This window comes from Phyllobates terribilis, unplaced genomic scaffold, assembly GCF_046119375.1.
Source record: "Phyllobates terribilis strain yellow unplaced genomic scaffold, ASM4611937v1 Scaffold_4__5_contigs__length_816908805, whole genome shotgun sequence".
Taxonomy (NCBI): domain Eukaryota; kingdom Metazoa; phylum Chordata; class Amphibia; order Anura; family Dendrobatidae; genus Phyllobates; species Phyllobates terribilis.
The window spans coordinates 70,623,022-70,638,857 of record NW_027362764.1 but is presented as its reverse complement, the minus strand read 5'-3'; the positions used below and the strand labels follow the sequence as shown (position 1 = coordinate 70,638,857).

At 43.7% G+C, this 15,836-nt stretch overlaps 1 protein-coding gene across 1 annotated transcript in view; it reads right to left on the bottom strand.

The window, feature by feature from the left end:
• MALRD1 (MAM and LDL receptor class A domain containing 1) overlaps positions 1-15,836 on the bottom strand; it is a 900,174-nt gene that overhangs the window by 39,904 nt on the left and 844,434 nt on the right. The window contains exon 37 of the mRNA XM_073677476.1: positions 6,848-6,930. Within this exon, the coding sequence (XP_073533577.1) occupies positions 6,848-6,930 (83 nt within the window). The remainder of the gene's footprint in view (positions 1-6,847; positions 6,931-15,836) is intronic.

Here is a 15,836-nt window from a genome sequence, read left to right as displayed (position 1 = left end):
GGTCATCACCCACGGTTCAGTGAGGGCTCCGGCGCTGAGCCCGCACTGAACCGGGCACATGTCAGCTGATTATTACAGCTGACATGTGCCTGCAACAGCCGCGGGTGGAATCGTGATCCACCTGTGGCAGTTAACATGTTAAATGCCGCTGTCAATCTCTGACAGCGGCATTTAACATCGCCACGCCGGAAGCGCGGCATTAGCCCCGCCCATCGGTGACCCCGTCACCTGATCGCGGGTCACCGATGGGTGGTCATGACAACCCTGGGTCTGCAGCCGACCCCTGTGGTTGTCATGTAAAGATTACTATGAGCGCCACCTAGTGGTCGGCGCTCATAGTACAAGAGCATTTCTGCTACATAGAGGTGATCTGCTGATCACCTATATGTAGCAGAGGCGATCGGACAGTTGCAGCTTCTAGTCTCCTAAGGAGACTATTGAAGCATGCAAAAAGTTTACAAAAAATGTTTTTAAAAACATTAAAAAAATAAAAAAAATATAAAAGTTTAAATCACCCCCCTTTTGCCCCATTCAAATTAAAATAATAAAAAATAAACCCCACATACACATATTTAGTATCGCCGCGTTCAGAATCACCCGATCTATCAATATAAAAAAGAATTAATCCGATCGGTAAACGGCGTAGCGAGAAAAAAATTCCAATCGCCAGAATTACGTTTTCTTGGTCGCCGCAACATTGCAATAAAATGCAATAATGGGCAATCAAAACATCGGATCTACCCCAAAATGGTATTAATAAAAAATTCAGCTCGGCGCGCGAAAAATAATCCCTCACCCAGCCCCAGATCCCGAAAAGTGGAGACGCTACGGGTCTCGGAAAATGGCGCCATTTTTTTTTTTTTTAGCAAATTTTGGATTTTTTTTTCAACACTTAAATAAAAAAGAACCTATACATGTTTGGTGTCTACGAACTCGTAATGACATGGAGAATAATAATGGCAGGTAAGTTTTAGCATCCAGTGAACGTGGAAAGAAAAAAACCAAAAAAACAACTGTGGAATTGCATTTTTTTTGCAATTTCACCGCACTTGAAATTTTTTTCCCGTTTTCCAGTACATGCTATGGTAAAACTAGTAATGACATTTAAAAGTACAACTCGTCCCGCAAAAAATAAGCCCTCACATGGCCATATTGACCAAAAAATAAAAACGCTATGGCTCTGGAAACAAGGGGAGCAAAAAATGAAAATGCAAAAACGGAAAATCCCAAGGTCGCGAAGGGGTTAAAGTTACCGCTCACAGGAAAAAAAAAAACTGTGCGCCACTGATCTGACCTGTTCTAAGCTCTCCACAGCCCCCACACTCACCTGGCACATGTCACCACTCATCATACACTTGCACTATGCTAACAAAACTGTTCAAAACGCCGTGGTTGCCCTGTATTCACAGTCCCGCGCAAATTTGTCCAATCTTAAGAAAATTTGCTCGCCTTTGCGATCACGAATCCGAATGTGCCATATTCGTGGTGAATTTGAAACTTTCGAACATTCGCCGAACAAATTCGCTCATCACTACCCTTTATCATTAGTAAAGAAATTATTATTTTCAAGTTAACACTACGTCTTCATGATTTGGATTTAGCTGCACAAACAATAACAACTACCACCATCATCCTCTATTTAAATAAGCAGCTATTGTACAGATCATTATTCTCCACATTATCTTCTCTGAGTGGGATGAATCATCAGCCCTGTGTCCAGAAGCCCATTTCCAAATGTCCAATTCGCACCTGGCATTGCGACAAACTATTTCCTACTGACACTATTATATATTTTTTATTTCATTTTTTATATATAAATTGGGAAACTGGAGGACTACACAAGTTCATGCCCATATTGCATCATTATGCTATAGGGTACAATTTAGCAATATCCATGTGTCCAAGTCCAGAAAGGTGTTACTCCATCGAAAACATTTGCGGTATATCCATAGGATATGCTCGACGGTTGCAAGTCCTACCCTTTTTCCTCCCACATATATAGAAAATTGGAGTACAGTAGGACAAGCTTCCTGATTCTAATCAGATGCTCTCCAAAATTTAATAAAGAGGAGGCAGCGCATGGGCAGTCTATGGGAGTTAGCACTGGATGTAGCATCGGCGTCTCTGCCTCCTGCCCGGCAGAGACTCCGTCCCCCTTACCGCCGCGGCCCTGCTCCGGCGTCTTCTGGCCTCCCTGCAGCTGCTGCTGGTGCACGCAGCTTCCTTGGTCCAGTGCTTAGGGCGCGCGCGCGCTCCCGCCCTCTTAAAGGGGCCGCGCGCCGTCCTAAAAAGTCACCGGCCAATGGCCGGAGGACTTCCCCTATAAAAGGCACTTCCTCCAATATAGATGCGCCCGTGCAAGGTTGTAGCTTTGTGTGTGATACTCTGCTTCAGCCCTCAGGTCCCGCTGCTTGCCTGACTACCAGTCCAGCCCGCCAGCCAGACTACAAGTCCAGCCCACCAGCCAGACTACAAGTCCAGCCCGCCAGCCAGTCTACAAGTCCAGCCCGCCAGCCAGACTAGAAGTCCAGCCCGCCAGCCAGACTACAAGTCCAGTCCGCCATCCGGACTACTAGTCCAGTCCGTCTGCTTGTCTACTCTCCAGCCCGACAGTCTGCCTACTGCCAGTCTGCCAGTCTGTCTATGGGCTCTGCCCGCCTGCTTACCTGGAAGCACCTGCGTGTTACCTGCTGTGCCTGCCAGCCAGCCTACCTGGAGGCTCCTGCCTGTTACCTTCCATGCCTGCCAGCCAGCCTACCTGGAGGCTCCTGCCTGTTACCTGCCGTGCCTTCCAGCCCGCTTACCTAGAAGCACCTGCCTGTTACCTGCCGTGCCTACCAGCCAGCCTACCTGGAGGCTCCTGCCTGTTACCTGCCTTGCCTGCCAGTCCGTCTGCCCGGATCACCCATCAGCCTGCCTGCCGTGCTCATCTGCTATACCGGTCAGTCCCTGCCTTCTGACCCATGGAAGTCACCTGCTCTCAAACACGGTCAGTCCCCAGAGTAGCACCTGGTCCCTCTGCTCGGCCCTCTGTGGCACCCCAGGGGTCTGGTTACCACAGTAATAGAAATATTACATCTGAGAGCAAGTGGGAGGTTTCTCTGGTCAGGAGCCCTAAGCATGCAACACCGCCCGCCCAGACCTGGGAGGGGAGGAATCTGCCCTTATAAACTGGGTCTGGGGCGGGATTAGGTCAGTCAGAGCCTGGAGAGGGAAAGTGACAGCAGGAGCTCTGTAGGAGCAGGAGCTAGTGCCAGAGGCTGGAAGCTAGAAAGCTCACCTTGGCTGAAGACACTAAATCCGGACACGGAGTCCGAGGCTGTGGGGACATCCAGGTCCAGCAGCAGAATCCAACCGGCAGGGGATTCCAGGTCCTCTGGCCATAGAAGCCTGGAGGCACGGTCACAAGCAAGGGACCAGCACCGCCGTCGTGGAGCAGAGGCTAACAGGAGGCCCCAAGTCACCGGCCATACGGGTGAGCACCACACGGTATACTCAGGGACGTGGGCTACTTCTACCCGCATACAGCAAGGTAGCCAGGAAAGAGTGCAGATAGACGGGGAGGCCTACAACTCCACCTGGCCAGGGGAGATCCTATTTGCTCACAGACTGACCAGTCCTCTACTGCTAACCAGTACTCCCGGGAGGGTCTGCTTCATAATACCAGTAAAGACCCTGAACTGCACTGCACGGACTCTGAGTTATTACTGCTGCGCTCGTGCACCATCACTCTCATCATCCACACTAACTGCCCTGAGGCTATACTCCTCCCGTGGGGAGTCATCCCATTCTAAGCTGCACACATAATACCAGCCTCAGCGGTCTGCCCTGCAGCGGCGGTCCCCACTGACCGCAATCCACGGGTGGCGTAGTCGGACTATCATCTTACCAATAACCCTGCCTCTGATTTGACCACCCTGGGCACGGACCGGGTCATCACCACGAGAACTACAACCCCCAGCGATCCGGCTCCGGGTATTCCCTGCACAACACAGGCCCAGGGGGCGTGTCACCTCCCTGGTCACGGAGTCGATTGAGCCGCCGTACGACCTTGGTCAGTCTGAGTTGATATCTAGTTACGCCCCTCTGGTCCCTCCTTGCACGGCAGCACAGAGGTTCCACCACCCGGATCCGTAACACTGGCTAATGAGGTGGCAGGATCCGTGTTAGGATATATTCACACAGTGCTTTATTTTTGCAGTGTTTTTTTACCACTTGAAAAAAGTAGTGTTGGTAGGAAAAAACATTCTGTACATCATGCACATTTTTCATGCATTTTTTTTTGCTTTTTTGTGTTTTGTACGCAGTAAACCACATACACTGTCAGGTTGGGGCCGTTACACTGATTTATATGATACCTAGCTTGATGAAATCCGTCCTGTGGTTCTTTTATAATATTTATTTTCAGTTTTCAGTTAATGAGATTCCTGTGCTTTGGGGCTGCCTTTGGGGAGGGGCTTTATGTGGTGCTCTCATTATGTATACAAGAACCACAGGATGGATTTCATCAAGCAAGATATCATTTTACTCAGTGTAATGTCGCCCACCTGACAGTGTATATAGTTTACTGAGCACAATCCTGCTGACAGGTGCTCTTTAAATACAAAAATACTACAGATTTAGGCTATGTGCCCACGATGCAGAAATGAAGCAGAAAATTTCTGCAGCATTTCTGCATCTCCCTGGCAGAAAAAACGCATGCAGATTGTGCATGCGTTTTTCCTGCAGAATACATGCGGATCCACATGCGGATTCACATGCGTTTCCGCATGCAGATTGACAAGCGCTTTCCAGGCGATAGCATCACTTGGAAAGTGCTTGACAACTAGGTCACACTATATAAATCCATGCAAACAGCATATATAGTGTGACCGTAAAACAATGCTTAAAATAAAGCTATACTCACCCCCGATGCCCCGGCGTGTGCTGCAGCGCTCCTTCCTGTCTGGTTCCCGGCTGCCGGCATATCGCGAGACAGAGCGGTGAAGGGCTACGGTCACATGACTGTGACGTCACCGAAGGTCCTTCAGCGCTGTCGGCATTCAGAGAGAAGCCTTCGGAAAGGTGAGTATAAACTTTATTTATTATTTTATTCTTTTTTTTACAGGTACAATGGTACCCAGGTCTGGATGAGAGTCTCCTGTCCTCCAGAACTGGGTACCATCCGCACATTGAAACGCATATAGAATCCGCTTCTCAAATGTACAGACGCGCATTCTATGCGTCTCAATGCAAGTCAATGGCAGGAGTTCCGCTGCGCTTCCGCAAAATTAAATGACATGCTGCGGATTTTTGTACGCAGCATAAACGCTGCGGAAAAATCCGCAGCATGTGCATAGAACATGCGGAATCTCCTTGGGGACCATGGGGTGCGGATTACCTAGCGTTTCACAAGCGTTTACGCTGCAGAAATTCCGCAGCATAAACGCTTGAAAAACGCTACGTGGGCACCCAGCCTTAATAGTAGGGATAGGACCATTCTAATTGGGTACACCTTGTTGTGGTGGGATGGCATTTAGGCTTCTTTGATCAAAAACTGCGTCAACTAAGTACCCAATGTTATTCACATGTACTATTACCATTTATTTACTTACTGCAGGGTATTTGCTCATTTTGTTTTTATCTTAGGTTTTGTTTGTTAGGTGGCCACAGTGTGAATATATAGCATACATTGTCCTTATACCAACATATGTTCTGGCTCATTTCTTTGGTATTGTTTAATTGAATTAATTAAAAAATGCAGCAAAAACGCTAAAAGATGTAGCATGCTGCAGTTTAAAAAACAAAACAAAAAAACCCCTAGTTCAAAAAATGCAAAGGAAAAAAAATGCACCGTGTGAATGAGATTTTAGAAATCTCATTTATTTTGCTGCTACTATAAAATGCTGCATTTTTTTTCCGCATGAAAAAAATGTGGCAAAAACATTACGGGTATAGAAGCCCTAATCCTGCCCTGTTGCTATTCTATCGAAGGTCCAAGAAGACCTACCATATCTTGTGATGTATGGCGTAAAATAAGAAAAACATGAAAAATAGGGTATACGCATGAAGAATGCCTCGACAGCTGCCATGCATCACCCATGGTTTCCCATGTTGAAAAAAATGCTTCTGTTTAATTTAGCCAATAGAATCCCATGTTAAAAGGGTTGTCCAGGCTTGGTGTTCAAGTATGCAGACACTCTACGCAACTGTACTTGTATACTTGTATACTTCTGGCAACATGCTAACTAGACGTGTCTAGCCTCGCTCAATGACCTCGCACAATTCACTTGCATTGAGCGAGGCTGGGCACGTCTAGTTGGCATGTGACCGCATGTATCTAAATTGCATACTTGAGGTCATGCACCTGCCCACTTCTGGATAATCCTGACAGCACGCACTATGCACGCTGTGAGGATTCACTAGTCTGCTGTCACATAGAGTGATGATAAACTTGAACCCCGAGCCTGGACAACCCCTTTAAAATAATAAAGGTTGAATATACTGTATATGTATAGTCATTTTTTTACTGGCTGGCACAAGATTGTATTGAATTGGTATCATGACAAATTGTATAACCTCTATGTAGGGTGTATACATCTATTTGTTATACGCCCATGGTGCCATCCCTTTTACTAATGGGGGGCAAATACTTGTGCAGGTCTCCGCTCTCCAGGAACGGAGCAAACAAACAGGGTGTGCATTGTCCCACGGGTCACTAAAGATGTCGAAGGGGAAACAAACACCAATGTATTCTGTCTGGAATGATAGATATCTAGCACCATAAATGGGGCCCCATTATGATATTTTCAGCGGGGCACCCTGTATTATATGCACCCTCCAAAGACCTTTCTGCATGTGTCCTTACCCGTAGTATCAGCTTCTGACTTATGAGGAGATATTTCTGGAGATATGATATGACATCTTGTCCCCTGCCATTTTTCTTTGCATCTGAAAACAATGTTATGAGAAAAGCTACAGGTCAGAGATTGTACATAAATAGGGGTTAAATATGTCAGATATTTCATACCCTATAACTCCATTTATTATTACCCTACATACTGATAAACCGACTCCTGGATAGATCATCACACACGCAACAGCCAAAATATTAACACAACCTGCCTAATGTGCATAAGCCAAGTGCCACCACACCAGCCCTGCCTGATAGAGGCATGGACCCCACAAGACCTCCGATGTGTTCTGTGGTATCTGTCACCAAGATGTTGGAGTCAGACCCTTAATGTCCTGTAAGTTGTGAGGTGCAACCTTCATGGATCAGACTTGTTTTTCCAGCACCTCACAGAAGATTGAACAGATTGGGATCTGGAAAATGTGGTGACAACTCGTCACCTTGATCTCTTTATCATGTTCCTCACGCTATTCATGAACAACTTTTAGCAGTGTGGCGAGGGTTTCATCTGTGAAAGAGGCCTCAGCCGTTAGGGAATCCCACAGCCATGAAGGTGCTCCTTGGTCTGTACAACATTTAGGTAGGTGGTACATGTCACATCCATCTGATGCCAAGACCTAAGGTTCTCCAGCAGAACCATGAAGAACATCACATTGTCTGCCCCGACTTGTCTTCTTCCAATAGTGCATCCTGGTGCCCGGTGTAAATGAAAGCGTGATTTATCAGACCAGGCTGCCCCCTTCCATTGCTCCATGGTCCAGTTCTAGTGTTCAGGGCCATTGTAGGAGCTTTTTTTGTGGTTAAGAGAGGTCAGCATAGGCACTCACACACTAGAATGGTTTGTGGCTACATGTAGCTCCGAGTCTGCAAAGTAGATTTAGAGCTCTATATCAAAAAATTAACAAAGTGATACAAATCAAAAATAAACTCATATAAGTATACAGACATACTGCAAAATGGACTTAAAGGGAGTCTGTCAGTAGGTTCACCTCTTCTAAGCCGTCTATATGGGCATGCAAGTCATAGGAAGTTGAATAAAATGATATCTTGATATCTACGATCCGATGTCTTATTCCAGAAAAATCCATGTTTTTCTTAATATGTGAATGAGCTGTTAAGATCTATGGGTCGGTCATAGATCTTCCTGAGAATCTGCCTCCAGAGCTTATTTTATATGAAAGGGAGTGTTACCAGGGTGAGACATGTAGATCAGGAGAGAAGACTATCAGTCATTACATGCATCACACTAGTAACGCCTTCTTCATGTAAAATAAGCTCTGGAGTAAGATTCTCCGGGAGATCTATGTCCGGTCCATAGATCTTAACAGCTCATTCACAAATTAAGAAAAACGTGGATTTCTCTGGAATAAGACATCAAATAGCAGAGATCAAGGTACCATTTTATTCAGCTTTCTATGACCTGCATGCCCATATAGACGGTTTAGGAGGGTTGATCCTACTGAGAGATCCCTTTTAATAATAAGAGGTGAAAATTTACTTTAAAAGGCTTGTTCACCTTTGGAGGCTGTTTTTCTTTTTTTACATAAATGCATGTATTTGGGGCTAAAAATCATTTTTTCAGTTGGTTTTCATTCAATATTTTGCACTGTTCAGCTTTTACAAGCTTTTTGTTTTCCTACACATTCATCTTTGATGTGGTCTGTGGTCATAAATCAGCTGAGAGGAGAAAAAAAGACAGACAAAAGGACACGTTCACACGTTCAGATCATCATAGTAGACACACTGTCAGGTAAAAAGAAACCATCATTTTAATCTTCAGTTCATGAATCAGTAGAACACATGAAAGCAGGCAATTTTATAATATATCTTATCAGATAAATTTGCTTCTTTCTCCTCCTGAACTGATCTTTTACTCTCAATTAAGGGTAAAATCTGTATAATTTGCATCAGTAAAGAAAGATTTTCCCGTTACTTAGATAAGAGATGACAATTAGTGCTTTTAAAATTCCATAGAATTCCATATTATAGTTCTAGTGAAACAATAACAGTTCTCCATAGAACTTTATGAGCACTAACTGTCATCTACTTTCTCAGTCATGGGGAAATCTGTATTCACTGAAGACACATTTTTCCCTCTGGAATTGAGAATTTTGAGAATGAATGAATATTTCAAAGTTTCTTATTTTCATGTGTAGAATTGATTGATGAAAATAAATACATAAAACTACAGTTACTCTTTAACACATTCTGCAGCCTGCAATAGACAGTACAACACAGAGGCTATGGAAGACAGATGGTGCAAAATGTTTAATGAAACCCAAATGCAAAAAAAAAATTAAGTTAAAAATTGTCCTCTAAAGGTGGACAACACTTTAAACTTTTCAATAAGGAAACAAATGACGTCAGCTTTACCATGAGGCTTCTTACTTGCTCAGTTAAACTCCCCCATATAGATTCTTTTCAGCATTTTCATCCCATGAACTTGTTTAAATGACTGGGCAAACACAGAACCGGAGATGTGCTGACTCTTCACGCTGCAGATCCCAGATGCAATGCTAAATGAATTTGCCAATGGATGCGCCATGCGTTTATTTCTATTCTAGTGACAGGATGATGATGGATAAGTCATTAGACAAGCGCCAGGGGGCCTATAGGTAGGCTCATCTCAAATGAAACAATTCAATGAGCAATACTTGGAAAGGTCAAATAGAAGACTTGTTGTAGGCAGCAATTCTATAAAGCGGAAAACAATACACAGAGCAAATGAGATGGAAAAGTAGGCGATGTTGATAGAAAGTGCTGGAAATATCGTAGAAGCTACCAAGCATTCTGCATCTTGTGGGGTTTGAGATCCAGCACATTTTTGCATTTGTTTGTGCAATTAACACACACAGATTATTATGGCTCAGTGTGTGCAAGGTCAATCGTGCAACTGATCTCAATGGCACCAAATGAATGTCTCAATTACTTACAAGTAGCCTACTGGGGTTGCTTTGTGGTTTTAAGTGCTCATGATTGCTCCAGCTCTGCTACATCAGTCTCCAACTCCACTGTTCCAGTTCTGCTGCATGAGTCCTTATCCACTCTTTCAGCTCAGCTGGATCAGTCCATATCCACTGTTCCAGCTCTGCTGCATCAGTCCTTATCCAGTTTGCCAGCTCTGTTGAATCAGTCCTTATCCACTGTTCCAACTTTGCTGCATCAATCCTTATCCACTGTTCCAGCTCTGCTGCATCAGTCCTTATCCACTCTTCCAGCTTTGCTGCATCAGTCCTTATCCACTGTTCCAGCTCTGCTGCATCAGTCCTTATCCACTTTGCCAGCTCTGTTGAATCAGTCCTTATCCACTGTTCCAGCTTTGCCGCATCAATCCTTATCCACTGTTCCAGCTCTGCTGCATCAGTCCTTATCCACTCTTCCAGCTTTGCTGCATCAGTCCTTATCCACTGTTCCAGCTCTGCTGCATCAGTCCTTACCCACTGTTCCAGCTCTGCAGCATCAGTCCTTATCCACTGTTGCAGCTCAGTCTCCAACTATACTGTTCCAGCTCTGATACTCCACTACAACTCTGTTTTGCAGCACAACCACATCAATTTCAAACTCAACTACAGTTCCTTTGTTCCAGCTCTGCTACATCAGTCTCCAACTCCACTACAACTCTGCTTTCCAGCCCAACCACATTAATTTCCAACTCGACTATAACTCTGCTGTTCCAGCTCTGCTATGTCTTCAATAAGACAAGTGAGACAGACCTTTCTTGTCTGTCTCACTTGTCATAAAATGATTGCTTCCCAGGCAGAGCTGTCAAAAGGTGGGTAAAAGAAGACTCAGCATGCAGTATGTACCATAGAGGAATCTCTTGCTGCTCTTATGAGGATCCCGGAGAGAGGCAATAATCTCAAACTGGTCTTGCTCCTTATTAAAGGGCTTGTTCAATACTTATATATTGATAGGATAAGTCATTAATAGTAGAATGCATTCCCATGATCAGCTGTTTGTAGTTTCAGAATGAACACAGTGCACCGCTCCATACATTGTTTAGCAGATGTTTTGTGGACTTCAGCTCAGCTAAAATTGACTTCCATAGGAACTGAGCTGCCGAACAGTGTTTTATCCAAGCTGTTCCAGCTCGGTACACATTACATTTTACCACAGTGGGATCTGTAAGCAGCTGGCTGTTGGTGGTAATGGGTGTTAGATCCCCACTGATCTACAGTGGCTTGCAAAAGTATTCATCCCCCTTGTCATTTTTCGTGTTTTACTACCTCACAACTTGGAATTTCACTGAATTTTTGAAGGGTTTGCATCCGTTCATGCAGAGAACATGCCTGCAACAGTGAACATTTGGTTTTAATTTTACTGTGAAGCAAACAACAAATAGGACAAAATAACTGAAAACTTCAATGTGCATAACTTTTCACCCCCCTAAAATCAGTTCTTTGTAGAGCCTCTTTTTATGGAAATTATAGGTGCAAGTCGCTCTGGATAAGTCTCTATGAGCTTTCCACATATTGCCACTGGGATTTTTGCCTATTCTAAAAAGGCCAAACTGCTCCAGCTCCTACAAGTTAGATGGTTTTCTCTGGTGAACAGCAATCTTCAAGTCTGACCACAGATTCTCAATTGGATTAAGTTCTGGGCATTGACTAGGCCACTCCAAAACATTTACACGTTTCCCCTTAAACCACTCGAGTGTTGCTTTAGCTGTATGCTTTGGGTCATTGACTTTCGGAAGGTGAATGTCCATTCCAGTCTCAAATCACTGACAGACTGAAACTGTCACAGGCGTGTCAGAAGTGCAGTTGGTTGCAGGAGATCTCAATGCTTGGCATTACAGACACCTTCTTAGAGGTTGTCTCTAGGACCCAGTGGCTACCTCCCTCTGGCTATTTAACACCCTGGCCTGGGTGTATAAATAGTTGCTGTACTTCAGAGGGACGTGCTGGCGATATTCATTACTACTAGTGAAGGCTTTAGCAAGAGCAGTACTTCGTTCTCTCTGGAGCTTGAGGACATGTGCGCATTTGTCTGGAGTCATCTAAAGCTAAGCTAAGCAATTTCTCCCCGTTTGTTCACCCTTGTTGTCTATAGTGTTTAGTGGAGATTGATTAGCGCTCATCTCCTCCCTTCCCTGGCCTTAGCCATCCGCCAGTGAAAGTCAGGGCGAGGCATGCATGCAGCGATTGGTGACAAGCCAATACAATGACGTGAGGGGAGACAGGGTGACGCTATATCTGTTAGAACCCTCCTGTTAGTTTTTCTATTTTGTGGTTTGCGGTCATGTGACCATCTGCCTTTATATTCCAGCTCCGCCCTTCTGGCTGTGCTGGACTTCAGTGTTCTACTGTCTCTCTAGCCTGGTGCTTCTGTGCCTTTCTCTGTCAAGTTCGCTTGGTCATCTTGGACCTCTAGTACTGTTTGTCAGTTTGTCTTTTTGTGTTCTGCAACAACTTCTGTTTAGGAGGTGTCCCTTTTTTGTCCCAGTCCTTAGTTCTTTTAGGGACCACTCCCTTAATTCTATAGGTCTTTATTCAGACTAGCCGAGGACTAAGGCGGGTCTGTTCACAAGGAACAGGCAGCCCGCTACATCGTAGGGATTCAGCTTAGTCTTACTGTAGGGACAGCTTTCCCCTATCTTTCCTTAGTATACATTGCAGATCATAACAATATCAACCTAGGAGGTCTTCCCTTTCCCCCTTTCCCTAGAGTCTGGGCTCCCTTTCCCTTTTCCCTTTCTGTTGCACTAAGTCTTTCCCACACCTTGCGTAACAGAAACATGTTTTGCTCAAGAATATCCCTGTATTTCGCACCATCCATCTTTCCCTCGACTTGGACCATTTTCCCTGTCACTGCTGCTGAAAAACATCATGACAGCATGATGCTGAAACCACCATGTTTCACTATGGGGTTGGTGTTTTTGGGTTCATGAGATGTGCTGGTTTGGCGCCAGACATAGTGTTTACCTTGGTGGCCAAAAAGTTCAATTTTGGTCTCATCTAACCACAGCACCTTCCTCCATACATTTTGGGAGTCTCCCACTTGTCTTTTGGCAAGTAGGGACCTTGTTTTTATTTTCACTATGACGCCCTTCATCTGCAAATGTATAACCCTGGGTCAATAGAGGGGGTTTCTGAAATTTGAACCCTTCCACGTTCAGTATTTGCAGCAGATTTTGGCATTTTAACGTGTTTTTGCATGTGTTTTTGATGCATTTTCCCATTCATTAAAATAGATGAAAAATGCTGTAACATCGCTGAAAGAATTAAAACTTCTTCAAATCAGCAAAGAAAAAATAAGCAATGTGTGCATGAGACTTCAGGAATCTCATTCATGTTGCAGGAACTAGGGAATAGAGATGAGCGTTGTTTGACTCGAACTGTTCGCCAATCTCAAATTCGAGCTGTTTTGGGCGGTGTTCGAGCCGTTCGGCGAACACGAACGATTTGAGAAAAATTCGGCTGTTCGAGGTTATGTTCGATAACTGTTCGTGCACCAAAATCATAACTGGATTTTTTCTCAGTAATGATGAAAATTAATGTTAATACGCAGTTTGAGTGTACAGCGGGGTGGGGGGAGGGGCAGGGGATGGATCTCTGCAGGAACAATGAAGATCTCCATTTTTTTTTCTCTTTCCCGCATTTACAGTAGGGAGGTGCAATCTGTCAGCCTATCAGCAGCGCACACACGGAGCGAAGTGCTTTTTTTCACACAAGCAAGGGCATGTGTCATTGGCAGTGTATGTCACATGTCCTTGCCCTATAAGACCAAGCCATTTTCCCCGTCGCCACCATTTTCTCACTGCTGCAGCTGCGTGTTAGACGGCACCGCTGTTGCTGTGTGCGCTATACCTTGTTAATTTCAAGCCAATTTTCGCACAAATCTACAGATAGCTTGGGAGTAGGGAATAGTTGTGATTGCAGTCCTTTTAAGGACTAGGTTACAGCATTTCCTACGACTTTTATCAGGCAGGTCTGTGCTCTTAAATAGATAGATTGTGGGAGTAAAGACTAATTGTAATTGCAGTCCTTTTCAGGACTAGGTTACATCAGTTCCTATCAGTTTTTGCCAGGCAGGTCTGTGCCAGTGCTGTGCAAGTTTTTTTCACAGCATTTGGCTGAATCTAGCAAAGCTAATCCTTTTTGGCCTATTGCAGAGTGTGTTAGTCAGTGGAGTAGCCTATCTGTGTTGCAAGATATACCACCTGTGTATAGAATACCAATTTTTTTACTGCACCTAGTGAAGTAAAATCTTTTGGGCATAGCATCATTCTATTAGTCCATCTATACTGACCTCCATCAGGTTGCAAAATGAATATAATTTTTTTCTGCATCTAGCTCTGAAAAAATATTTGGCCTTCTAGCAGTGTGTGGGACTTTCTATATTAGTCCATCTATACTGACCTCCATCAGGTTGCAAATTAAAAATAATTTTTTGTCTGCATCTAGCTCTGAAAAAATATTTGGCCTTCTAGCAGTGTGTGGGACTTTCTCTATTAGTCCATCTATACTGACCTCCATCAGGTTGCAAATTCAAAATAATTTTTTGTCTGCATCTAACTCTGAAAAAATATTTGGCCTTCTAGCAGTGTGTGGGACTTTCTCTATTAGTCCATCTATACTGACCTCCATCAGGCTGCAAATTAAAAATATTTTTTATCTGCATCTACCTCTGAAAAAATATTTGGCCTTCTAGCTGTGTGTGGGACTTGTTCTATTAGTCCATCTATACTGACCTCCATCAGGTTGCAAACTGAATATAATTTTTTTTCTGCATCTAGCTCTGAAAAAATATTTGGCCTTCTAGCAGTGTGTGGGATTTTCTCTATTAGTCCATCTATACTGACCTCCATCAGGTTGCAAATTAAAAATAATTTTTTGTCTGCATCTAGCTCTGAAAAAATATTTGGCCTTCTAGCAGTGTGTGGGACTTTCTCTATTAGTCCATCTATACTGACCTCCATCAGGTTGCAAATTAAAAATAATTTATATCTGCATCTAGCTCTGAAAAAATATTTGGCCTTCTAGTAGTGTGTGGGACTTTCTCTATTAGTCCATCTATACTGACCTCCATCAGGTTGCAAACTGAATATATTTTTTTTCTGCATCTACCTCTGAAAAAATATTGGGCTTCTAGCTGTGTGTGGGACTTGTTCTATTAATCCATCTATACCGACCTCCATCAGGTTGCAAACTGAATATAATTTTTTTCTGCATCTACCTCTGAAAAAATATTTGGGCTTCTAGCTATGTGTGGGACTTGTTCTATTAATCCATCTATACTGACCTCCATCAGGTTGCAAACTGAATATAATTTTTTTTCTGCATCTACCTCTGAAAAAATATTTGGGCTTCTAGCTGTGTGTGGGACTTGTTCTATTAATCCATCTATACAGACCTCCATCAGGTTGCAAACTGAATATAATTTTTTTCTGCATCTACCTCTGAAAAAATATTTGGGCTTCTAGCTGTGTGTGGGACTTGTTCTATTAGTCCATCTATACTGACCTCCATCAGGTTGCAAACTGAATATAATTTTTTTCTGCATCTAGCTCTGAAAAAATATTTGGCCTTCTAGAAGTGTGTGGGACTTTCTCTATTAGTCCATCTATACTGACCTCCATCAGGTTGCAAATTAAAAATAATTTTTATCTGCATCTAGCTCTGAAAAAATATTTGGCCTTCTAGCAGTGTGTGGGACTTTCTCTATTAGTCCATCTATACTGACCTCCATCAGGTTGCAAATTCAAAATAATTTTTTGTCTGCATCTAGCTCTGAAAAAATATTTGGCCTTCTAGCAGTGTGTGGGACTTTCTCTATTAGTCCATCTATACTGACCTCCATCAGGTTGCAAATTAAAAATAATTTATATCTGCATCTAGCTCTGAAAAAATATTTGGCCTTCTAGCAGTGTGTGGGACTTTCTCTATTAGTCCATCTATACTGACCTCCATCAGGTTGCAAATTAAAAATAATTTTTTGTCTG